Source organism: Kogia breviceps, chromosome 1 (genome assembly GCF_026419965.1).
Source record: "Kogia breviceps isolate mKogBre1 chromosome 1, mKogBre1 haplotype 1, whole genome shotgun sequence".
NCBI classification, from domain to species: domain Eukaryota; kingdom Metazoa; phylum Chordata; class Mammalia; order Artiodactyla; family Physeteridae; genus Kogia; species Kogia breviceps.
The window spans coordinates 73,681,284-73,707,090 of NC_081310.1; the positions used below are offsets into that span (position 1 = coordinate 73,681,284).

Consider the following 25,807-nt stretch of genomic DNA (forward strand, 5'->3'; position numbering starts at 1 on the left):
AGAGGATCCATAAGATACAATGCTAGACAAATGGACAATCATACAATGTGAGAATACTTTTTGTTCCTTCCAGGCAGTGTACCTGTTTGCTGTCTGGTCTCTTGGGTATTCATTTTCATGATGTATTTTTGTCTTATCTGTTTAGCAAATCTCGCAGGGTTGTCCCACGGTATGTTGAACATCTCAGAATCTGTCCCATACATCATTCTAGAATGCTTCAGTTTCCCTTCTTCATCAACCTCAGAGAGTTTCAGGCTCTCAAAAGTAAATACTTTGAAGGCTCTTTCTACTTCATTCCAGCTCAAGACTTCTGTAAGAAAGTAGGACAAGTGCTGCTAGGAATATTCTTTATTACCACACGGTACAGGGCTAAAAGAGGGACAACCAGGGAGTCAGTCCACCAAAATGACAAAGGAGTCATACCATGATGGGTGTTGACCTGACTTTACACACGGGCTCCACAATTCTGCAACAAATACCAAAGGTAACTAATAATAAGAAAGCTGCACAATCAAGATATAATTTATTAAGATAATGCTCACAAACTGCTTCATAGCTGAATGAATATTAGGTGTCCAGATTAATTCACATGGACTTTCCGGGGTATCATATTGGTTGAATATATTTAAAACTTGTCATTTTTCATAGAGAGCAGACTTGTGGTTGCCAAGGGGCAGGGGGTAGGAGAGGGATGGACTGGGAGTTTGGGGTTAGTAGATGCAAACTATTACATATAGAATGGATAAACAACAAGGTCCTACTGTATAGCACAGGGAATTACATTCAATATCCTTGGATAAACCATAACAGAAAAGAATGTAAAAAAGAATGTATGTGTATAACTGAGCCACTTTGCTGTACAGCAGAAATTAACACAACATTGTAAATCAACTATACTTCAATAAATAAATTAAGAAAACGTCATTTTTAAGCAAAAGCAACTTTTGCTGCTGTTCTAATTTAAGACAGAGAAATCACTCACTCATGTCTAACATAGGCTGTTATGTTCAGTAGGCTTTTCTGTTCACTCAGGCTAAGAAAAGGCCTCTTTCCACCCACCGAACTGGTTACAGTACTTTTCATAATTTTACTTTAAAGGTTATCAGCCTTCAAGGGGCTATATTAACTTGTATATTTATTCTTTTATAGCATTTATTCATGCGTTCACTCACTCACCTGTTTTTGTTTTCTATGTATTAGGTTTTGTACTCTATGTATTTTTCTTTGCCTGAGATTCAAGGAAAAGATTTGGTTCTTGTGCTTTAGAAGTTCAAGATAGAGAGGTGGGAGGTAGGTGTTAACAAATAACCATGGAATTCAGTGAGGGAAGGTGAAATGACAGTGACAGATCAATGAATCAGAGGTCACCTACACTTCCTCTCCAACAGAGGTGAGGGCAGCAGGAAGGTTCCTTTTGGAAAAAATACAAGGAAATTCAGAAGAGAGACAGGAAAGAGGTAAAAGTGACAGAATTAAGTTTGTTCATTCATTCATTTCACAAATATTTTCTGAGCACCTACTAGTTGCCAGTGACTTTAGGAAAGGGATTATAGCAGTAAACAAATCAATGAACTACTGATTTTATGGAGTACCCATTGTAGCAGTTAGAAACAGAATAAAGAGCTAAGTGTACAGTGTATCAGAGATGATAAGAAGAATAAAGCCAGGTAAGGGGATAAGAAGTGATCATGGTTGGGGAGAGGCTTCTATTTTATATAAGGTAGCCAGAAAAAAAGCCCTCTGAACAAGTAAAGCAAAAATGTGAAAGAAGTGGGGGAACCATATCGATATGTGGAAAAGAAAAAATGCAAAGATGGAGGCAGGGGTGCAAGTGACTAGTCCAAGGAATCACAGTAAGGCCAACTAGACAGAGTGGAGTAGAACAATGAGAGCTTGACAGATGATGAACTCCAAAAGTGGGCGGCAGAACAGTTTAGATTTTATTAATACTCTGAGGGAAATGGGTAATCACTAGAGGGTTTGGGGCTAAGAAGGCACATGATCTGACATTTTAGAAGGGTCATTCCCATTATTGTGTGAAGAAAAGACTGTAGGTAAAATGGGGAAAGCCTGGAGACCAACTGGAAAGCTATTGAAATAGTCCAAGTGAGAGGTGGTGCTGGACTGGGCTGGTAGTGAGGGATGTGGTGGGATTGGTTGTGGGGCGTGAGAAAAAATAGGAACCAGGATGACTCCAAGGTTTTGGTAGAAAATATTCGCCATTTACTGAAGTAAGGAGGACCATGAAGAGACACGTTTTTTTTTTTCGGTACGCGGGCCTTTTCCGTTGCGGGGCACAGGCTCCAGACACGCAGGCTCAGCGGCCATGGCTCACGGGCCCAGCCGCTTCGCGGCATGTGGGATCCTCCCGGACCGGGGCACGAACCCGTGTCCTCTGCATCGGCAGGCAGACTCTCAACCACTGCGCCACCAGGGAAGCCCCAGAGACACGTTTTGAGGAAATCAAGAGTTTGGTTTTGAACTTGTTAAGCATGAGGAAAGAGAAAAGGAGGAGAGGCAGAGCGAGAAGGGTTTGGGATGGGATATGGGAGCAGAATATGTGGGCAGTTTCGGTGGTAGCAACACAAACAAGAATCTTGTGTATTGTACAACATGGGGAATATAGCTCATATTTTGTAGTAACTGGAGTGTGACCTTTAAAAATTGTATTAAAAAAATGTGTACATATTCTCCCATAAAAGACAAAAGCAAATGCGAGCATACAAATCATCCTCTTATCTTTTATTTCCTTTCCTTTTTTTTTTTTTTTTTTTTTTGCGGTACATGGGCCTCTCACTGTTGTGGCCTCTCCCATTACGGAGCACAGGCTCTGGATGCACAGGCTCGGTGGCCATGGCTCACGGGCCCAGCCGCTCCGCGGCATGTGGGATCTTCCCAGACCGGGGCACGAACCCGTGTCCCCTGCATCGGCAGGTGGACTCTCAACCACTGCACCACCAGGGAAGCCCTCCCTTTCCTTTTTTAACTTAATTATCTGGGAGATTGTTCCACATCATGATATAGATATGCCTCATTGTTGTTAAGTCTCATGATTTTGTACCACATAGGTGTCTGATATTTTAATGAGAGCTTTTGATGGACATTCAATTTGTTTCCAGTATTTTGCTACTGCAAAAAAATGATTCAATAAATGTGCTTGTTCATATTTAAAAAAAAACCCAAGCATCCTGTGCCGTGGAGGGTAGAAGTGAGGTGGAGAGAGAAAGAAATCATATCACAGGGCAGAAGGAGAATAGGAGTGTGGCAGGAGAGACGTAAAGGTAAGATGTTCTCAGGACACCAGGAAGAGGGTGACTATGTAAACAATAGACATGACATATCCAGGCCCACTAGACTACACCCCACATTTCCATGAGGTGAAGGCATGGCAGTATTAAAAATACTAGTTTTTTTCTATTACTAAGCCTACTAAAAAAATGAAAAAAGAAATCAAGATTAAAATATTTCATAATTTGCTTAGAGTTAGAAATGAAAGGAGAAGGAAGAATCTGCACATGCTTTTTTCTTTTCTAGGTCAAATCAAGATGTCTATGTAATTTCATATTTCTTCTTATAAGCAGGAAGGTATTTGCATATTGCCTCAAGTGGAAATAGGATATGTTTTAGGAAATGATTGTCTGTATCATAAAATTCCCATGAACTCTGCAATGAGAAGCTGATTTTAGATATTTTTAATGACCCCTCCTTCCACTGTCCTCAAACAGCAGAAAATGGCCCTTCCTGTCTTGAGAGGAGGTGAACTGGTATTAACACTCTCAGCACTACACCACAGGGGGCGCTCTAAGCTCTCCTCTTAACCAGGATTGGGGCTACCATGTCATCTCCAATGACGTTAATGAGGGGATGTGGGATTGGGAGGCGGGGAGGAGGAATAAAGAAGGGGATTATGCTTGTAGAACACAGTGGAAAGAAAAGCCAGGGCATCAAACTGAAGAATGTTATGCATCATAGCTATCATCCTACTGCTAATGACATTATTCAAGATAAGAAAACGGCAATCAAAATACCCACCCCAGACTCTGAAACGTCAATAATCAAAATACTTTTTGCAGATGGGGGTGTAATCGTTAGAGGCACACGTGACCATAAATGAATGAATTTAAGCTACGAAAAAGCAATGTACTCACCACTTGTACAAAAGTGCATGAGCTCATGAATTGCAGCTAGACGTTTCGTGCTGTTCCATGGCGGGGGCAAAGGGAATTCAAGGAATTCCCACAGTGGCAACTTAGACTGCATCTTCTGCTCAATTTGAACCAGGTCAAAATTCTTTAGGTCCTGATGAAAAAGAGCAACATGACAGAAGACATTAAAATGAGCTGTCAAGTGCCTTATGCATATGGAGAAGGCAAAACATGATACCCTTGCTCTCATTATTTGGGAACAGGGGAAATCAATGGTAATTGGGGAAGACAAACTGTTGGTATTTTGCTGAAGGTCAAAAAAGCTAGTTCTCACTTTGCCAGAGGTTCTTGGTGCACACAAATGATGGATTCCTCATTCACAGTGACAAACTGCCAAAGTCTCAAATGTATTCCTCCCTCCCTTCTGAGATCCTTTTCTGGCCTCCAATAGTTTTTTCATATTAGCAGACGTATAAAGCAAATAACTACAAGGCTTTAATGCAAATTTGGTGTAGTCATAATCAATTTAATGGTCCGTTGGACCTCTGTACTTAGGCCAGTTTTCTTTGCTGATGTAATTTCTCCTTTATTCATTTCCATTTTCTGAGATCTTACTTTGCAAGCAGGTATCTACTTCGTACATTACTGGTAATTTAAGCATTGGTAAAGCTATCTCATTAAGATTTCTTCAACTGAATAATTACTAATGAGCTTTCTTACATCTGTTATCCTCAGGGTAACCTGGTTACTTATTACCTTTAGCACGTATTTCTTGTGGGCTAGGGCATCGTGATAGTTCAGTAGGAGAGGGCCTCTGGGCACTGGTTTGCTTTCATTTTCCTCTTCAGATAAGAATATTTCATGGAGATTCTATTCAAATTAAAACAGTATTGATGTAAAGAGAGAGTTCATACTTTTCAAAGCACGCACACTTTTTGGTTTTCTCACACCATCTGACCTTTTTCTCCCTCTCTGTCAGACAGAGAGAGGGCAGAATGGACATGATGTGAGCTGCAATTCTGTGGTCCAGCCCATCTGCTCTGGGAGGCGGCTCCACCAGACTCGGTGGGACAAGGTCTTCTTCACTTGCCACAACCTGTTGACATAAAGAGTTGGGAGGAATCCATTTAATGGTCAGTTCCTTACTGATAGTCACGTATTTCCATTGCTTTTAGTAAAAACAAGGCAGTTTCTACCAAAAAGTTTGGTGATTATACAAAGTAGCAGTATAATTACTAGTGACTACCAAAATGAAAGGAAAAAAGTTTATAATCCATTAAAACATTAATTTATATATAATTATATATATATTAAATTATTAAAGTATATATAATTTTTATACATATACTAGAATAGATAACACAAAATGCAAATGGTAAACAGGAAAATTTACCATGGTAGAAATCAAACTAACAATATTAATATAATTTTTCATAATGATTTACTCTTTCTTTTAAAGCACTCAAAACTGTGCTCTCACATCTCTGGATTCAATAAGTATTTATTGAGTGCCTACCACATGCCAAGCACTGTGTGGGCCACCCTCACATACATTATCTCATAAGCCTCACAGCAATACTGCTAAATAGCTATTATTTTCCATTTTACAGAAATGGAATTAGGGTGAGGGAAATTATATGACTGGCCCAAGCCCAAGGCTGCTTACTGGGAGGAACTGGGATTCAGGTCAAGTCCTTAAGATAGAAAAGTTATACATGGTGAGATCAGTAAAGGGTAATATTCTTCTTAATACGGAGAAAGTGAGGCCTAGAAAGATTAAATGACTTGTTCAATTTTACATGGTAAACAAGAAGTTGAAATATAATCAAGATAGGCATCTAATTTATAGTTGTTCTCTTCACCTTAAATACCAAAATCACCCTCTATGATTTCATACCACTCTACAGGATTTTTTTTAACATCTTTATTGGAGTATAATTGCTTTAAAATGGTGTGCTAGTTTCCACTTTACAACTAAGTGAATCAGTTATACATATACATATGTTCCCATATCTCTTCCCTCTTGAGTCTCCCTCCCTCCCACCCCTCTAGGTGGTCACAAAGCACCGAGCTGATCTCCCTGTGCTATGCGGCAGCTTCCCACTAGCTATCTATTTTATGTTTGGTAGTGTATATATGTCCATGCCACTCTCTCACTTTGTCACAGCTTACCCTCCCCCCTCCCCATATCCTCAAGTCCATTCGCTAGTAGGTCTGTGTCTTTATTCCCGTCTTACCCCTAGGTTCTTCATGACTTTTTTTTTTCTTAGATTCCATATATATGTGTTAGCATATGATATTGGTTTTTCTCTGACTTACTTCACTCTGTATGACAGACTCTAGGTCCATCCACCTCACTACAAATAACTCAATTTCATTTCTTTTTATGGCTGAGTAATATTCCATTGTATATATGTGCCACATCTTCTTTATCCGTTCATCCAATGATGGACACTTAGGTTGCTACCATGTCCTGGCTATTGTAAACAGAGTTGCAATGAACATTTTGGTACATGACTCTTTTTGAATTATGGTTTTCTCAGGGTATACGCCCAGTAGTGGGATTGCTGGGTCATATGGTAGCTCTATTTGTAGTTTTTTAAGGAACCTCCATACTGTTCTCCATAGTGGCTGTATCAATTTACATTCCCACCAACAGTGCAAGAGGGTTCCCTTTTCTCCACACCTTCTCCAGCATTTATTGTTTCTAGATTTTTTGATGATGGCCATTCTGACTGGTATGAGATGATATCTCATTGTAGTTTTGATTTGCATTTCTCTAATGATTAATAATGTTGAGCATTCTTTCATGTGTTTGTTGGTAATCTGTGTATCTTTTTTGGAGAAATGTCTATTTAGGTTTTCTGCCCATTTTTGGATTGGGCTGTTTGTTTTTTTGATATTGAGCTGCATGAGCTGCTTGTAAATTTTGGAGATTAATCCTTTGTCAGTTGCTTCATTTGCAACTATTTTCTCCCATTCTGAGGGTTGTCTTTTGGTCTTATTTATGGTTTCCTTTGCTGTTCAAAAGAAATTTAAAGACATTTGGACTAGATTTTTGTCATGGGAGCTATCTTGTGCACTACAGAATGTTTAGCAGCATCCCTGGCCTCTACCCATTTGATGCCAGTAGTACCCCTCCAATATCTCCAGACATTGCCAAATGTCCCCTGGGAGGCAACCCCCACCCCCGTTGAGAACAATAACAAAATAGGCATATACTCTTTACTGTTTATCAACACATTACTTTTAAAAGAGTCACTCCTGTCTCCACTTTCTCTCTTCCTACCATCTCTTGGACCCACTCCAATCACAAGAGACCATGCAGAACTGTTCCATCTCTGAAATGTTAAACTCTAATATCCCCTCCTATAAAATCCCACCCGATTCCTCTTATATTTCAATTTTTCATCCCTTTATTATTAAGCACTTATTCACTCAACATGTATCTCTTATTGGAGCCTTCTATGTGTCAGGCAGTGAGCTCATCAACTGTCCCCTTTGGTACACAGAAAACAGTAGATGGTTAATAAATATTTGTTGCTTTGAGTTGAGTTGAATAAAATAAGTAAGATTAAGATAAATAAAATGATGATACTGTAAGCCATATAGGGCTATTAAACTTTTACAAATTCATTGATATAATAAAACTACTGATTTCCAAAAGCCTTACAGGGTAATTAAAGGCAAATATGAGTGTGCCTACCTAATTGGTTAGAAAATTAAAGAAGTCAACAGCATAAAAATGTATGCCGGAGGTAAGAGATGATTAGAGTCTAAAACTATTTTAATATTCAGTGAGATAAAGGAATATGTTACAAACATGAAATAAGAAGGACAGTCATAAAAAGAAATTAGAGAATTTATAAATTAAAAATGTTATTGTTGAAGCAAAACTTCAGTAGCAGACTAGATTCCACCTAAGAATAAATTAGTTGGAAGTTAAGCTGAAATTCCCAAAGGGGTAAAATTGAAAGAAAATTTAAAATACATGGAGGAAAAAACTAGAAATTCCAACATCTGTCTAATAATAATTAGGATAAATCAAAAGAAATAATATTTGAAGATATAATTTAATTGAACAAATATATATTCAGGGTCTACTATGGGCTAGGTGTGGTTACTGTGTGCTGAGCAGAGAGCAAAGCACAAGACTCGATTAGGTCCCTGCTTGCATGGAGCTTACATTCTAGTGAGAAGAAGGTAATACATAAAGCAAATAAACATTTTTTTTTTTTAAAGAGCAGTTGTTCATAAGAAAATAAAATAAGGTGAAGTGGTAGAGAGCACTCTGTGTTGTTGTGGGCCTTCTTTAGATCAGGTGGTCAGAGAAAGCCTGTCACAGAAATGCCACTTTCACCGGGGACTGAATGATAAGGAGTATCCACCAGGCAGACAGACATGTGGGAACAAAACTTTCTAGGAAGAGAAGTTAGTGTACAAAAACTAAGGTGTAATTAGTGAATGTGAGGAAAAACCTGAAGGTCTGTGTAGATGACCAGTAGAGAGAGAGAAAGAGAGAGAGAGATGGAGAGAGGGGCAGGAGATGAGATGACAAACATCCCAGAACCATATTTTTAGGGTCTTTATTGCCCAGCACAAGGAATTTTGATTTAACTCAGAATGTGATCAGAAACCAGATCATAATCCTTTAGATCACAGAGGCAATGAAAAAACGAAGCCATAACTATATGTAGCCTTGGAGGGAAGGCGATATGGGGATATATGTATCGGTGTAGCTGATTCACTTTGTTATAAAGCAGACACTAACACACCATTGTAAAGCAATTATACTCAAGTAAAGATGTTAAAAAAAAAGATAAAACTCTAATAACTGCCAGAAAGAAAAAATAGACTACCTACAAAGGAAACGTATCAGATTGACATCAGACTTCTCATCAGCAGCATTAGAAGGGAAGACCACAACAGAGCAATGCTACCAAAATACTTTTCCACTTAGACTGATGAGGTTCAAAAGTGGTTTCTGTCACTTACTACTTGGACAATTTATTTAACTTTTTAGGCCTCAGTTTCCTTATCTGAGAAATGGGGAATAAAAATAGTTCCTGCTCCATAGGGCTGTTCTAAGGATTAAATGAGTTAATTAACAGCAAATTCTTTTCAAATGCATATACAGTACTCACGAGAATTGACCACATACACCAGGTCACAGGGGAAGCCCAGGAAATTAAAAAATATTTTTAACATCCAGATCATGCTTATTGACCATAATGCAATAAAATTAGAAATGGACAGTAAACAGTGGAAATTAAAAGATTTAGAACTGAATACATTGAAAGCATCATGATGCAGCCAAAGAAATACTCAAAAGGAAATGCATAGCCTTAGGTAAAGTGAAATAGACTAAAAATAAACAAAGTGAGCTTTCAGTAAAAGTGAAATAGAAATAAACCCAAACAAAGTAGGAAGAAGGAAATAATAAAGATACATGAAGAAATTCGTAAAATAAAAAGTAAAAAGTGGATCAGTGAAACAGAATGCTGGTTCTTTGAAAAGACCAATAATCGATATACAATTGACATCCATGATCAAAAAAAGAGGGCACCAATAAATAACATCAGGCATAGGAAAGGAACATAACTAGATACAGAGGAAAACTTTTCAATGTATATTACTGAATAAAGAACTTTTATGATATTGAAAACAAATAAAATGGACATGTTCATTTAAAAATATGAATGACTAAAATTGCCCTCAGAAATAGAAAAATCTGATTAAATCTACAAGTGTAAAAGAAATGTTAAATACAGTTGAGGACCATTTACCACCCCACCCACCTGCCCAACTCCTTTCTCTTTCATTAAAACAACACCTGATAGTTTTAAAGATATGCCTACCAAAACTTCAGCAAATGTTATATAAAATCATTCCAAAATGTAACAAGAAAAAGAGGATTGAAGCTGATAAAGCAGATTTTAGCTTTATCTAAAATGTTCTAATCTTTGCAAAGGAGAATGCATTCAGGTATTATGAGGGTAATTTTAAAACAGTTAAAAAACAAAAAAACCTGAAGCAAAGAGAGATGAAGTGATTGACTCAAGGTTGCCCACCTGGGAAGAGAGCTTCAGCGTGTATCCACTTACCTGTTCCAGCATACAATGCAGTATCAAGGGCACAGAAATGAATTCTTCTGGAATTGGATTCAGCAAATCATTGTAATATCGCATGTCTACTTCATTTGTGATGACGGAAGCCACTGTAAAAGATACAAAATTCCGCTGTTCAATTAAGATGTGTTTTCCGTTTCTCCCATCACAATTTCATCCACAGATTCAAACTCTGAACATGAACTGATACATGTAGGATCTTGAGGTGGAGAGAGATGTGAAAGCAACACCAAGGACAGTCATTCCTCAAAGCACCAGCTCCTGGCACTGATACTCCAGCAACAGGTTTCATACATGCCTGGTGGTGGTGGTGGAGCTGGAGCTGGAGCTTGCAGCTCTTCATATTGTTGTGCTCTCTTCTTTCCAGGGCTTACAGCAACAGTTTGTGGGGGCTAAAATAAGAATAATTAAAAAAAAAATTGAAACATCCAGCCGAGAGATGCTTTCATCCAATGCTGGTATGATGGGATTCTGAGATTGTATGATTATGTTCACACCACAAAATCATTTGCTAATATTAGGATCAAATAAATGGGTTTTGTTTGAGGAAGGAAAGAAGTTAATGGGTATGGACACTTTTCAGTTTTTCCTAACAGAGCCCACTGAGAGATTGCCAGGAAAGAGATGGGAAGATGGGGTATTTCTCTTCTGTGTAACCCCGGGGTGACACAGAATCATGCCATTCTCCCTCTAAGAATCCTTCAGTGGTTCTCCCACAACCTTCAGGATAAAACCCAAACTCTTGAGCTCAGCACCAAAGAACATTCTGGCTCCCACCTTTCCAGCTCGTGTTGCTGCTCTCCACTTTGCATGTATGACCTGGGAGCACTACCCTACCCCGTGGTGTGGTCCTGGACGCAATACTTCTTCTCTTTGACCTCCATGTCTTTGTACGTCTTTGCCCCCTTCTTGAGAATACCACTCTGTCCCTCTCCCCAGTCAGCTTTTGCCCAGAAAATTCATCTGCAGCCTTCAGCACATCACTTACCCTGCCTGGTAACATCCTCCCGACTCCCGACTCCCGACTCCCGCCTCTCCACTCTACTCTGCTCAGGAGCACGTTAGCTGCCGTATTTATAGCTTCTCCTGCAAGCTCAGCTGACTGTCCTCACGGTGCTCATCATGCTAAACTGAAACCACCTTTGACTTGACTGCCATTCCCCTTTAAAGGTTAACCACAATGAGGAGGACAGAGGATGGGTCTTGTTCATGATAGTATCAGTACTAGCACCTGGTACAGTGCCAGCACACGGTAGGGGCTAAAATAACATGGTGATTAAGTTATCAGTAACCCTCCTTGTTCCAGATGTTATTTATTGCTCCATGGCTGAAAAGTGTGTTCTATCATCCCCTCTGTGTGTGGCAGGTAGTTGGGGGTTTCATAAAGCTTCCATCACATGGATGCCCTTTAATGCTGTGCCTGGGGGCCTGGATCCCACCCGCACCCATTAAATCCCAGCAGGCAGTGTTCCCTTGCTACCGGTATTTATGTGATTTTTTTTCCTCCATGTTTTATAAACGTGAAAATTAAGTTGTTCGGCAAATCATTCGGCCAACTAAAGACATTCTAGCATATGCCTACCTCAGAAGTCAACGTAGCTTCTATGATAGGTTTCTCACTAACCACCTGTGGGATGTTAATAAGCTGCATGTTTTCCAAATAGTGCTGGTGCTGCCTTTTCCAGTCCAGGCTGTCGTACATCAAACAGGCAATATTTTCAAAAATGTTGGTGCCCAATTCCAGCTACAGGTGAGAGAATTCATGGCAGTTAGTCCTTAGTTTCATACTGTTGGAATCAGATGCATGATTTGTATCTCCCTTAGAGCCAAACCTATCACTTTTGACAGGGAAGCCCTTCCCCAGCTGCTCCCCAAACCACTGAATCCCAGTCATGGTGACCAAGTCTCCATTTGCTGAACCCCTCTGGTCCTTCTTGTTCACCACAATGCAGACTGTTCCCTCTGGAGGGCCTATGGCTGCCTAGTATTGCTAAGAGCCTAATTAATGTTTCAATGAGGTGAAAAGTACCCTATTCATTCATTTCAGCAATGTGGCCTATTTTCTAGGTATCTCCATTCCTAAAGCAACTCATTAGATAGGTAATTTCCATATCCTCAGCCCAAGACAAGCTGGGGATGAGCTCTTGCTTGGCGACAGACACAAGAATAGCGATGGCAATCAGCCTCTCGGCTTTGCACACCATCCCCACAAGGTCACTGCAGTATGTGTGCAGTCAGGATTTCTTCCTTTCCTCATCTGTGCCACCTTTAGGGGAAAAAAAAACCCCTAAGACATCCTGGTAGACTAGTACTACTATAATACCCACAAATTTTATGATCTGGCAAGCGGGTTATGTATCAGATACCTCTATTACCTAGGCTTTCATTTCCAGAAGTGGAAAAGCACTGTTAGCACTAGCTGTGTCTGCTTGAAAGCAAAGAAGGATTAAATAGGCTCCTCCTCTGTCCCAGCCACAGCGGTAAGGTAGAGAGAGAAAGCACCTGGTGGGAGCCAGCGAATCACAGTCTGGCGTGAGACCAGGAAAGTACCAAACCTTGCCCATCCTCACAGCACAGCTATCAGTCTGGACTTCATGTGTCCCCTCTAAGACTGAGAATTCCTCAGTTAAGCTTCAAGCTGATATTCTTTGCCCGCATTCTGGCATATAAACACATTTTAGTTTGTTTGTATTTATAAGAAATATAGTAGAGAGGAGAGAAGATGGCAGAAGAGTAAGACGCGGAGATCACCTTCCTCCTCACAGAGACATCAGAAATACATCTACACGTGGAACTGCTCCTATAGAACACCCACCGAACGCTGGCAGAAGACCTCAGACCTCCCACAAGGCAAGAAACTCCCCACGTACCTGGGTAGGGCAAAAGAAAAAAGAATAAACAGAGACAAAAGAATAGGGATGGGACCTGCACCAGTGGGAGGGAGCCGTGAAGGAGGAAAGGTTCCCACACACTGGAAGCCCCTTCGTGGGCGGAGACTGCGGGTGGCCGAGGGGGAAGCTCCGGAGCCGTGGAGGACAGCGCAGCCACAGGGTGCGGAGGGCAAAGCGGAGAGATTCCCGCACACAGGATCGGTGCCAACCAGCACTCACCTGTCCGAGAGGCTCGTGTGCTCACCCACCGGGGCGGGTGGGGGCTGGGAGCTGAGGATCGGGCTTCGGTCGGATTGTAGGGAGAGGACTGGGGTTGGCTTCGTGAACACAACCTGAAGGGATTAGTGCACCACGGCTAGCCAGGAGGAAGTCCGGGAGAATTCTGGAGCTGCCGAAGAGGCAAGAGACCTTTTCTTCCCTCTTTGCTTCCTGGGCGCGAGGAGAGGGGATTAAGCGCGCCGCTTAAAGGAGCTCCAGAAGCAGGCGCGAGCCGCGGCTATCAGTGCATACCGCAAAGATGAGAATGAGACGCTAAGGCTGCTGCCGCCACCAAGAAGCCTATGTGCGACCACAGGTCACTCTCCACACCTCCCCTCCCAGGAGCCTGTGCAGCCCACCACTGCCGGGGTCCTGGGATCCAGAGACAACTTCCCCGGAAGAACGCACGGCGTGCCTCAGGCTGGTGCAACGTCATGCCGGCCTCTGCCACCGCAGGCTCGCCCCGCATCCGTGCCCCTCCCTCCCCACCTGGCCTGAGTGAGCCAGAGCCCCCGCATCAGCTGCTCCTTTAACCCCGTCCTGTCTGAGAGAAGAGCAGACGCCCTCGGGCGACCTATGCGCAGAGGCGGGACTAAGTCCAAAGCTGAAGCCCGGGAGCTGTGCGAACAAAGAGGAGAGGGGGAGGTCTCTCCCAGCAGCCTCAGAAGCAGCGGATTAAAGCTCCACAATCAATTTGAAGTGCCCTGCATCTGTGGAAAACCTGAATAGACAGCGAATCATCCCAAGTTGAGGAGGTGGACTTTGGGAGCAAGATATATTATTATTTGGACTTTGGGAGACATTATTATTTTCCCCTTTTTCTCTTTTTGTGAGTGTGTATGTGTGTGCTGCTGTGTAAGATTTTGTCTACTGTATAGCTTTGCTTTCACCATTTGTCCTAGGGTTCTGACTGACCCTTTTTTTTTTTTTTTACTTTAAAAATTTTTTCTTCTTAGTAATTATTTTTATTTTAATAACTTCATTTTATCCAACTTTATTTTATCATCTTCCTTTCTTCCTTCTCTCCTTCCTTCCTTCCTTTCTTCCTTTCCTCCTTCCTTCCTTCCTTTCCTCCTTTCTTTCTTCCTTCCTTCCTTCCTTCCTTACTTACTTACTTTCCTTTCCTTTCCATTCCTTCCTATTTTTTCTCCCCTTTATTCTGAGCCGTGTGGATTAAAGGCTCTTGGTGCTCCAGCCAGGCATCAGGGCTGTGTCTCTGGGGTAGGAGAACCAACTTCAGGGCACTGGTCCACAAGAGACCTCCCAGCCCCACGTAATATCAAATGGTGAAAATCTCCCAGAGATCTCCATCTCAACACCAAGACCCAGCTTCACTCAACGGCCAGCAAGCTACAATGCTGGACACCCTATGCCCAACAACTAGCAAGACAGGACTACAGCCCCATCCATTAGCAGAGAGGCTGCCTAAAATCATAATATGGCTACTGACACCCCCAAACACATCACCAGACATGGACCTGCCCAGCAGAAAGACAAGATCCAGCCTCATCCACCAGAATACAGGAACTAGTCCCCCCAACCAGAAAACATACTCAACCCACTGAATCAACCTTAGCCACTGGGGACAGCCACCAAAAACAATGGGAACTACGAACCTGCAGCCTGCAAAAAGGAGACCCCAAACACAGTAAGCAAAATAAAAGACAGAAAAACACACAGCAGATGAAGGAGCAAGGTAAACAGCCACCAGACCTAAGAAATGTAAAGGAAATAGGCAGTCTACCTGAAAAAGAATTCAGAAGAATGATAGTAAAGATGATCCAAAATCTTGGAAATAGAATAGACAAAATGCAAGAAACATTTAACAAGGACCTAGAAGCAATAAAGAGGAAGCAAGAAACAATGAGCAACACAATAAATGAAATTAAAAATACTCTAGATGGGATCAATAGCAGAATAACTGAGGCAGAAGAACGGATAAGTGACCTGGAAGGTAAAATAGTGGAAGTAACTACTGCAGAGCAGAATAAAGAAAAAAGAATGAAAAGAACTGAGGACAGTCTCAGAGACCTCTGGGACAACATTAAATGCACCAACATTCGAATTATAGGGGTCCCAGAAGAAGAAGAGAAAAAGAAAGGGACTGAGAAAATATTTGAAGAGATTACAGTTGAAAACTTCCCTAATATGGGAAAGGAAATAGTTAATCAAGTCCAGGAAGCACAGAGAGTCCCATACAGGATAAATCCAGGGAGAAACACGCCAAGACACATATTAATCAAACTGTCAAAAATTAAATACAAAGAAAACATATTAAAAGCAGCAAGGGAAAAACAACAGATAACACACAAGGGAATCCCCATCAGGTTAACAGCTGATCTTTCAGCAGAAACTCTGCAAGCCAGAAGGGAGTGGCAGGACATATTTAAAGTGATGAAAGGGAAAAACCTACAACCAAGATTACTCTACCTAGCAAGGATCTCATTCAGATTTGATGGAGAAATTTAAAACTTTACAGACAAGCAAAAGCTGAGCGAGTTCAGCACCACCAAACCATCTTTACAACAAATGCTAAAGGAACTTCTCTAGGCAAGAAACACAAGAGAAGAAAAAGACCTACAAGAACAAACTCGAAACAATTAAGTAAATGGTAATAGGAACATACATATTGATAATTACCTTAAATGTAAATGGATTCAATGCTCCCACCAAAAGACACAGACTGGCTGAATGGATACAAAAACAAGACCCATATATATGCTGCCTACAAGAGACCCACTTCAGTCCTAGGGACGCATACAGACTGAAAGTGAGGGGACGGAAAAAGATATTCCATGCAAATGGAAATCAGAAGAAAGATGGAGTAGCAATTCTCATATCAGACAAAATAGACTTTAAAATAAAGACTATTACAAGAGACAAAGAAGGACACTACATAATGATCAAGGGATCCATCCATGAAGAAGATATAACAATTGTAAATATTTATGCACCCAACATAGGAGCACCTCAATAAATAAGGCAAATACTAACAGCCATAAACGGGGAAATTGACAGTAACACAATCATAGTGGGGGACTTTAACACCCCAGTTTCACCAAAGGACAAATCGTCCAAAATGAAAATAAATAAGGAAACACAAGCTTTAAATGATACATTAAACAAGATGGACTTAATTCATATTTATAGAACATTCCATCCGAAAACAACAAAATACACATTTTTCTCAAGTGCTCATGGAACATTCTCCAGGATAGATCATATCTTGGGTCACAAATCTAGCCTTGGTAAATTTAAGAAAATGGAAATCGTATCAAGTATCTTTTTCAATCACAATGCTATGAGACTAGATATCAATTACAGGAAAAGATCTGTAAAAAATACAAACACATGGAGGCTAAACAATATACTACTTCATAATGAAGCGATCACTGAAGAAATCAAAGAGATTATCAAAAAATACTTAGAAACAAATGAAAATGGAGACACGATGACCCAAAACCTATGGGATAAAGCAAAAGCAGTTCTAAGAGGGAAGTTTATAGCAATAAAATCATACCTTAAGAAACAGGAAACATCTCGAATAAACAACCTAACTTTGCACCTAAAGCAATCAGAGAAAGAAGAACAAAAAAAACCCCACATTTAGGAGAAGGAAAGAAATCACAAAGATCAGATCAGAAATAAATGAAAAAGAAATGAAGGAAACGGTAGCAAAGATCAATAAAACTAAAAGCTGGTTCTTTGAGAAGATAAACAAAATTGATAAATCATTAGCCAGACTCATCACGAAAAAAAGGGAGAAGACTCAAATGAACAGAATTAGAAATGAAAAAGGAGAGGTAACAACGGACACTGCAGAAATACAAAAGATTATGAGAGATTACCACCAGCAACTGTATGCCAATAAAATGGACAAACTGGAAGAAATGGAAAAATTCTTCGAAATGCACATGCTGCCGAGACTGAACCAGGAAGAAATAGAAAATAAGAACAGACCAATCACAAGCACTGAAATTGAAACTGTGATGAAAAATCTTCCAAGAAACAAAAACCCAGGACCAGATGCCTTCACAGGCGAATTCTATCAAACATTTAGAGAAGAACTAACACCTATCCTTCTCAAACTCTTCCAAAATATAGCAGAGGGAGGGACACTCCTAAACTTATTCTATGAGGACATCATCACCCTGATACCCAAACCAGACAAAGATGTCACAAAGAAAGAAAACTACAGGCCAACATCACTGATGAACATAGACGGAAAAATCCTCAACAAAATACTAGCAAATAGAATCCAACAGCACATTAAAACGATCATACACCATGATCAAGTGGGGTTTATTCCAGGAATGCAAGGATTCTTCAATATACGCAAATCAATCAACGTGATACGCCATATCTACAAACTGAAGGAGAAAAACCATATGATCATCTCAATAGATGCAGAGAAAGCTTTTGACAAAATTCAACATCCATTTATGATAAAAGCCCTGCAGAAAATAGGCATAGAGGGAACTTTCCTCAACATAATAAAGGCCATATATGACAAACCCACAGCCAGCATCGTTCTCAATGGTGAAAAACTGAAACCATTTCCATGAAGATCAGGAACAAGACAAGGTTGCCCACTCTCACCACTCTTATTCAACATAGTTTTGGAAGTTCTAGCCACAGCAATCAGAGAAGAAAAAGAAATAAAAGGAATCTAAAACAGAAAAGAAGAAGTAAAGCTGTCACTGTTTGCAGGTGACATGATACTATACATAGAGAATCCTAAGGATGCTACTAGACAACTATTAGAGCTAATCAATGAATTTGGTAAAGTAGCAGGGTACAAAAGTAATGCACAGAAATCTCTGGCATTCTTATACACTAATGATGAAAAATCTAAGAGTGAAATTAGGAAAACACTCCCATTTACCACTGCAACAAAAAGAATAAAATATCTAGGAATAAGCCTACCTAAGGAGACAGAAGACCTGTATGCAGAAAATTATAAGACACTGATGAAAGAAATTAAAGATGATACAAATAGATGGAGAGATATACCATGTTCTTGGATTGGAAGAATCAACATTGTGAAAATGACTCTACTACCCAAAGCAATCTACAGATTCATTGCGATCCCTATCAAATTACCACTGGCATTTTTTACAGAACTAGAACAAAAAATTTCACAATTTGTATGGAAACACAAAAGACCCCGAATAGCCAAAGCAATCTTGAGAACGAAAAATGGAGCTGGAGGAATTAGGGTCCCTGACTTCAGACTACACTACAAAGCTACAGTAATGAAGACAGTATGATACTGGCAGAAAAACAGAAATATAGATCAATGGAACAGGATAGAAAGCCCAGAGATAAACCCACACACATATGGTCACCTTATCTTTGATAAAGGAGGGAAGAATATACAGTGGAGAAAAGACAGCCTCTTCATAACTGGTGGTGGGAAAACTGGACAGGTACATGTAAAAGTATGAAACTAGAACACTCCCTAACACCATACACAAAAATAAACTCAAAATGGGTTAAAGACCTACATGTAACGCCAGACACTATCAAACTCTTAGAGGAAAACATAGGCAGACATAAATCACAGCAAGATCCTTTTTGACCCACCTCCTACAGAAATGGAAATGAAAACAAAAATAAACAAATGGGACCTAATGAAACTTAAAAGCTTTTGCACAGCAAAGGATACCATAAACAAGACCAAAAGACAACCCTCAGAGTAGGAGAAAATAGTTGCAAATGAAGCAACTGACAAAGGATTAATCTCCAAAATTTACAAACAGCTCATGCAGCTCAATAACAAAAAAAAACCAACCGAATCCAAAAATGGGCAGAAGACGTAAATAGATATTTCTCCAAAGATAAACAGATTGCCAACAAACACATGAAAGGATGCTCAACATCATTAATCATTAGAGAAATGCAAATCAAAACTACAATGAGATATCATATCACACCGGTCAGAATGGCCATCATCAAAAAATCTAGAAACAATAAATGCTGGAGACGGTGTGGAGAAAAAGGAACACTCTTGCACTGCTGGTGGGAATGTAAATTGATACAGCCACTATGGAGAACAGTATGGAGGTTTCTTAAAAAACTACAAATAGAACTACCATATGACCCCGCAATCCCACTACTGGGCATATACCCTGAGAAAACCATAATTCATAAAGAGTCATGTACCAAAATATTCAGTGCAGCTCTATTTACAATCGCCAGGACATGGAAGCAACCTAAGTGTCCATCAACAGATGAACGGATAAAGAAGGTGTGGCACATATATACAATGGAATATTACTCAGCCATATAAAGAAATGAAACTGAGTTATTTGTAGTCAGGTGGATGGACCTGGAGTCTGTCATACAGAGTGAAGTAAGTCAGAGAAATACAAATACCGTATGCTAACACATATATATGGAATCTAAGAAAAAAAAATGTCATGAAGAGATTAGTGGTAGGACGGGAATAAAACACAGACCTACTAGAGCATGGAGTTGAGGATATGGGGAGAGGAAAGGGTAAGCTGTGACGAAGTGAGAGAGTGGCATGGACATATATACACTCCCCAAAGTAGGGTGGATAGCTAGTGGGAAGCAGCTGCCTGGCACAGGGAGATCAGCTAGGTGGTCTGTGACCACCTAGAGGGGCGGGATAGGGAGAGTGGGAGGAAGGAAGACGCAAGAGGGAAGAGATATGGGAACATATGTGTATGTATAATTGATTCACTTTGTTGTATAGCAGAAACTAACACACCATTTTAAAGCAATTATACTCCAATAAAGTTGTTTTGAAAAAAAGAAATATAGTAAAAACTTCTGCCCTATTATCCCTTAGGGTAACTAGCTAATTTCTTTTCAAATCAAATAGCAACTTGCATGTTAAAAGCCAGAAAATTATTTCAGCAACCAAGGGCTTAACTTGAGATGTTGCAGATGTTGTTCATAGGCAGTTAGCACTTCTTGATGGGCATTTATTTGATATAAAGCTTTCGTTACCTGTGTTCAGCAGAAATACAGCTTGCCTGCTTGCAGCCAAGGGTACTAATGCTTTCCTTCTTCCAGAGAGGAAGAAGCACTACGACTACTTGGCTGGCTCCTGGCTTGGATATGAGGCCATTATCAACTTTCAGATATAGCTGAGAGTGGGATACCATGTATCTACCCCATGTATTTAGGCTACCGGTATTAGAAATAGGTTTATTACTTTTATATTTTGTAAGTAATCCCAAGTTTAAAATGAATTTTATCTTCAGTATTAAATCCAATGGCCTTCTCTCCTGTAACCCAAGTCTATTACTGAATTGCTTTCAAGGCTTTCTTTCCCCTTCATCCCCCATGCTGGCTTGTTCACTCACAAACCATATCTTACAGAGGCATGCCTTGGCCTAAAAGTCCCCTGCAGTTGGACCCAGACTGCAGCCCTGGCATGAAGGAGATGTTCAATAAATATTTGCAAAGTGATCAGTAGAAGATTGGTGTGTCCAGTTGGGCAGCATAGCTAAATGGTCTCATTCCTCTTATCTTCATGGCCCAACTAGAGACCCTAGACATTAATCCTCTAGTTCTGAAGTCAGTATGTCAATGAAGCTGATACTATTTTTTTCAACATGAAATTTATGAACTTTAATTGCCATTTAAACTCTTCCACTCTATTTTTAAAAAGGAAAACATAGTCACATTTACTGTCTTTAAAAACGGAGGGATTAAAATCTTCTGGTTAACACTAAGTTGTTAACACTGGGATTAGAAACAGGATGCTGGGAATGGTGCTGGGTCACTTGGAGCTGCAGTTGTGTGCCTTGCTGTTCACATCTATGTACTAATGATGCAACAGAATGTCTTCTACCTTGGGCTCAATGCACATCAGCTGTTCTCAGTCTATGCCTGGGGAGTAAATAAGACACATGGAAGGCAGCTCTAGTTAGAACAGGAGCAAAAGTTTCTTGGTTTGAGGCTGCCTTAGAAGACTCTTGGTATTGCCTCCTCTGAATTAGGATTCAAGATCTGTATGGCTGGGATCTCCTATGCCTTATTGAACCAAAATGCATATAAGTTCTTTATAAGGTATGTGGCCAGAACTTGGCCCAAATGTCAGGAGGACTGTTTCCACAAAACTTAAATTTGTGGATGTGGGTTTTTAAGTTAGGCATAGATTTTTATGTTCTCGGGAGAAGAGCGGGTCTAATATAGAGCAAGAGTAGAAAGCTGTATTTCAGATAGTGTTTCAGGATCCCAGGGATATGACCTCTTTCTCAAACATATCTCACGTTTGCTGGGCATAATCTGGAATTCCAATAAAATAGGATAGAATAGTCATAGTATGATGGTACCTGGTATGCCAGTATCTCTGGGATAGAGAAACATGGCCCAACTTAACACAAAGTAGTAGAGGACAGATGGACTCTTTTCTAAGCTCAGAATTAGAGGCAGGGAGTGAAAGACAAAGCAGGAAAGAGGAGGATATCTAGATGAAGGAGTGGGATGACACAAAGCAAAGGGAGTCCACAGTAACCAGTTTTGCCTACAACAAGCTTTGCCTTCAGCCACAGCTTTTCTATGTTCAGCATTGTTTCCATATATAGGTCAAGACTTATATTTATTCTTACTATTGCCAAGGTATCAGACTTAAGTGTTCTGTTTCTACATGGTGACATCTAACGCCTTATGTTGACAGTCTCTGTAACTCAAACTGATCTCTCCATTGCTACTTATTCAAATCCTGTCCATTCTTCAAGGTTCAGATCTAGGCTTCCCTCCTCAGTGTTTTCATTTACTTCACCCAGTGCACATCCATTTCAAGGTAACAGAATCAGGGACTCTCATAGTGAGAACTGTCCATGCTCCAATCCATGGCCATGGGCAGCCTACCCTTTTGCTCGGAAACTGCTCCAGGCTTTGATGTCATTCTCCTCCTCTTAGACAGCCAGGTTCGGTTGTTTGTTTGGCAGCTACCCACAGCTGTGTCATTGTCCACAGACACCTGTGCCCCTCCTCCATCCTGCTTTTCCCAGCTCCCTTCACGGCATACTTGATGTGGTCCATCTCCAAGACTCTGCTTTCAGTTCAATTCCCTTTAATGCTGATATATATCACCCTGCAAGGGATTCAATACTCCTGGGCCCCTGTTTGTTGGGACAGGGGTCAACCAGAAAGAGACCTGAGAGGTCTCTTTTTTTACAACAGGAATGCCTGGAAAACTTCCCCAACAATGATAAAGTTACTCAATGTTCTTTTAAAAAACACCCTCATGTATTTAGCATTTGTTATTTTTCAAAGCATCCCATGTCTTCTTTTTCTGAATTAACAGGAAACTTAGAGTGTGTTTCACATAACACATAGGTGCGTGGCACCTTGAACACTGCCTCCCTGTTTCACGGTTTTGGTCTTGCCTCTCTGCGAGCACCTCAATAGCAGGGGCCAATAAATACTCTCAGGAAATGTCTACTAACTGTTGGGCTGGGGTCAAGTCATTCTATTAAGATAGACCTTGCCAGGAAAATACATGAAAAATAAAATTTTGGCAATAAAAGCAAGGGCCTAGAAGAACAATGTTTTGAACTGATACATAAAAAAAAGCAATGTAATATGACAAACTGTAAAATTTACAATTTTCACAATTAATGTATATTAAGACCCTAGTGCTTAGAACATTGTTACGGTATGAAGCAAAGCCACGTCACCAAATAAAATACTTACCATCCTTTTTCTTCATGTCATCTTATTCCTTTGTCATTAATCCATACACTAAAAGCTGAAGAATCAGGCTATAGCCACTATTGGACATTCAATGTGATCACTGTCTTGAAGATAAAGGAACCTAGCACAAAGCCTTCTCTGTAGACAGCGATTAATAAATATGTGTGGAATGAATGAATGGAGTAAATGGAACCACAGTGTCACATGTTCAAACCAGTCACTCTCATTAATGCGTGTACTAACCAACATCTCACTGTCCGACCAGTCACAAGGAAACTTGTCAGCCTTGACCATGTATTCAAGCCGAGCGACATCAAAGAGATTTGTTTCCGGTTTCTCATTATTCAGGATTGGTTCCAAGTACTTCCAGAAGATTTCAAGTTCTTTTATGTCATTCTCTTTCTTCAATGTTTCAGCTTCTATATCTAATAAGAGCAACATGTTTATACTACAAAATGAGACTGTCGAATTTCTTCCCACTTTAAGTGTTTGTGGTGAGTCATATGCATCGCATGATGTCTGTACAGTACCAGAAAATGCAAATAAAGAAATGTAATTTTGAGAAGTGTTTGGACCTAGACTACATAATTAAATATCAGAGGACTTTACTCCTGAAATTGTTATTAACTATGAGCTTTTTCCACCCCTTTATTTTATAGTTGAGGCCCAGAAAGATTATAAGGTCACACATTTGGGGAGCTAAAAATGGTCAACACTTCCATCACTCTGAGATTGTATCTATATAGGAGCAGTTTTTCTGCCAGATCACTTTTTGACTATTTTAGCATTTGTTTGCTGCATAACTGGTTAGAAATGCAGTTGATCCAGTTCTCCTTCCCATGTGGGTAAAAACAGACTGTATCCATGATTTCTGCTTCAGTTAACTTTTGGTCACATTGAAATAGCTACTGGCTTCTCTGGGCATTTGTGCTCTGACTGTATAAAATAACGACAGTTTTCCATAAAGTTACACTTGAAAATTTGTCTGACATGGTTTGGTTTTTCCATCTATAACTAAATAGGTTCTACTACTAAGATCTCACAATTCTACTGTAAAGTCTCTTTTTCTATGATTTTATTTTTATATATTAAATATTTTTAACAGAAAGACTATGGAGCTTATGCAGCGTTTTCTCACTGGCTTCAATAATAAGTTATTGAATGTTACAACTAGCCTTTAAGATAGAAATAGCTAGGTTTGAATCTATACTCTTACATAATAGCTGCCTCTAGACAGAGTCGTTTTTGGTAAAATGGAAATAATAAAACATACTTCCGAGGGTTGTCATGGAAACTACACGAATCAACACACTTAAAGCCCTTACCATTAAGCCTAGTCCCAAGGCCTGTGCCCAATAAATGGTAGCTATTATTATTATCAGGGGTAGCCATTTCTAACCTGGAACAGCAATTTTAAAAATATTGTGTTATAGAAATCCGGATGTGGCTGTATAGGTTACAAAGCCCTGTGAAAGCATATTACTAATAAATAACAAAAAAGCACAATAGCATATGGCAAAAAGAGCTTGGACTTCCAGGTCACACAGCCTTATATTGCATCCTAATTTTACTATCTGAAATAGACAGTAGACTTTCTTCCCATCCCACAGAGGGAGTCTGGTACAATTCCCTTAGATGAAGACCCTGAGGTCTGAATAGTAGTGCAGAAGAGTAATGTAGTGGCTGAATGGTAGTGTAGTTGGGACTTCATCCCACAGCTTCCTGGTCTAAGGCCTGGAAGGTAAGCATCCCCTCTGATTTATCAGAATAAGCCAGTAGCAAATCTGAGCAAGAATCCAAAGCTATGACCTCCCTTGGGCCATTTGGTGACTGTGGCTTCTGGCAGAATCGATTACCTACAGATGATCCATCCCACTCATGCTTTAGGTAAAAGTTATAGAGCAAAATTCCTGAGAAATGTAGTTGGATAACCAAGTCTATGTTCTCTGTGGCTACACAGGGATAGAAACACAGGGTATGATTTGAATTTGCAAAATTTACAACACCTGGCTAGTGCAAGTGGCATAAATAGCAACTCAAAGTCTTGAAAGGATTTAATAATGTATGTATTGTATGACTATACTTTGGGCAGAAAATTGTATTTGTACTTTAAGGACAGTGGATAATATTGAAGGATTCAGTAAGTTGTGTAGCAGATTGCATACCTTCTGGCTGAAGAAAACTTTCCTGCTGCTGGCTAACTGCTGCCAGGTGTGTCTGCAGAGGTTCATAATTCTCTGATGATATTTTAATCACGCTGCTTATGGGAATGCCGAGCTCAGTCATGATCGCTAATAACTGAGGATTGTTGAAGCCCACAACTATAATGTAATGCTGGGCACCGTCATCTGGCTCATCGTCTGTTCAAAATACCGTAGAGAAGAGCAGCCGTCATTTTAAAAGAGAACAGGTTGCAGTCAGCCAGTTCAATGGCTCTATACATTATGCATGCGTTTATCATCCCTCGGGCTGCCAAAAGCAGTCCAGTTGGCTGGAATGCAGTCATGTTGACTGGTTTTCATTATTGCCCTTCCAGTAAGAAGGCTGTGGCCATTTTACAAAATATTAAATCACTTTTGTAAATGAGACATAGGCGTAATAGGAGGACAAACATACAGAGGGCCTGTCGTCATGGAAAATGTGTGCTTGGGTTTTTCTAAAAAAAAAAAAAAGAATGTCTAGGCTGTAATTTTTCTTGGTTCTAATC

General features: G+C 40.1%; 1 protein-coding gene across 1 annotated transcript in view; it reads right to left on the bottom strand.

The window, feature by feature from the left end:
• The window catches only part of SPAG17 (sperm associated antigen 17), a 229,029-nt gene that overhangs the window by 133,342 nt on the left and 69,880 nt on the right, over positions 1–25,807 (bottom strand). Inside the window, exons 6-14 of the mRNA XM_067030751.1 lie at positions 25,266–25,460; positions 23,344–23,525; positions 11,856–12,017; positions 10,572–10,665; positions 10,250–10,362; positions 5,104–5,241; positions 4,902–5,015; positions 4,149–4,299; positions 83–310 (exon numbers count right to left, since the gene is read on the bottom strand). Of these exons, the coding sequence (XP_066886852.1) occupies positions 83–310; positions 4,149–4,299; positions 4,902–5,015; positions 5,104–5,241; positions 10,250–10,362; positions 10,572–10,665; positions 11,856–12,017; positions 23,344–23,525; positions 25,266–25,460 (1,377 nt within the window). The remainder of the gene's footprint in view (positions 1–82; positions 311–4,148; positions 4,300–4,901; positions 5,016–5,103; positions 5,242–10,249; positions 10,363–10,571; positions 10,666–11,855; positions 12,018–23,343; positions 23,526–25,265; positions 25,461–25,807) is intronic.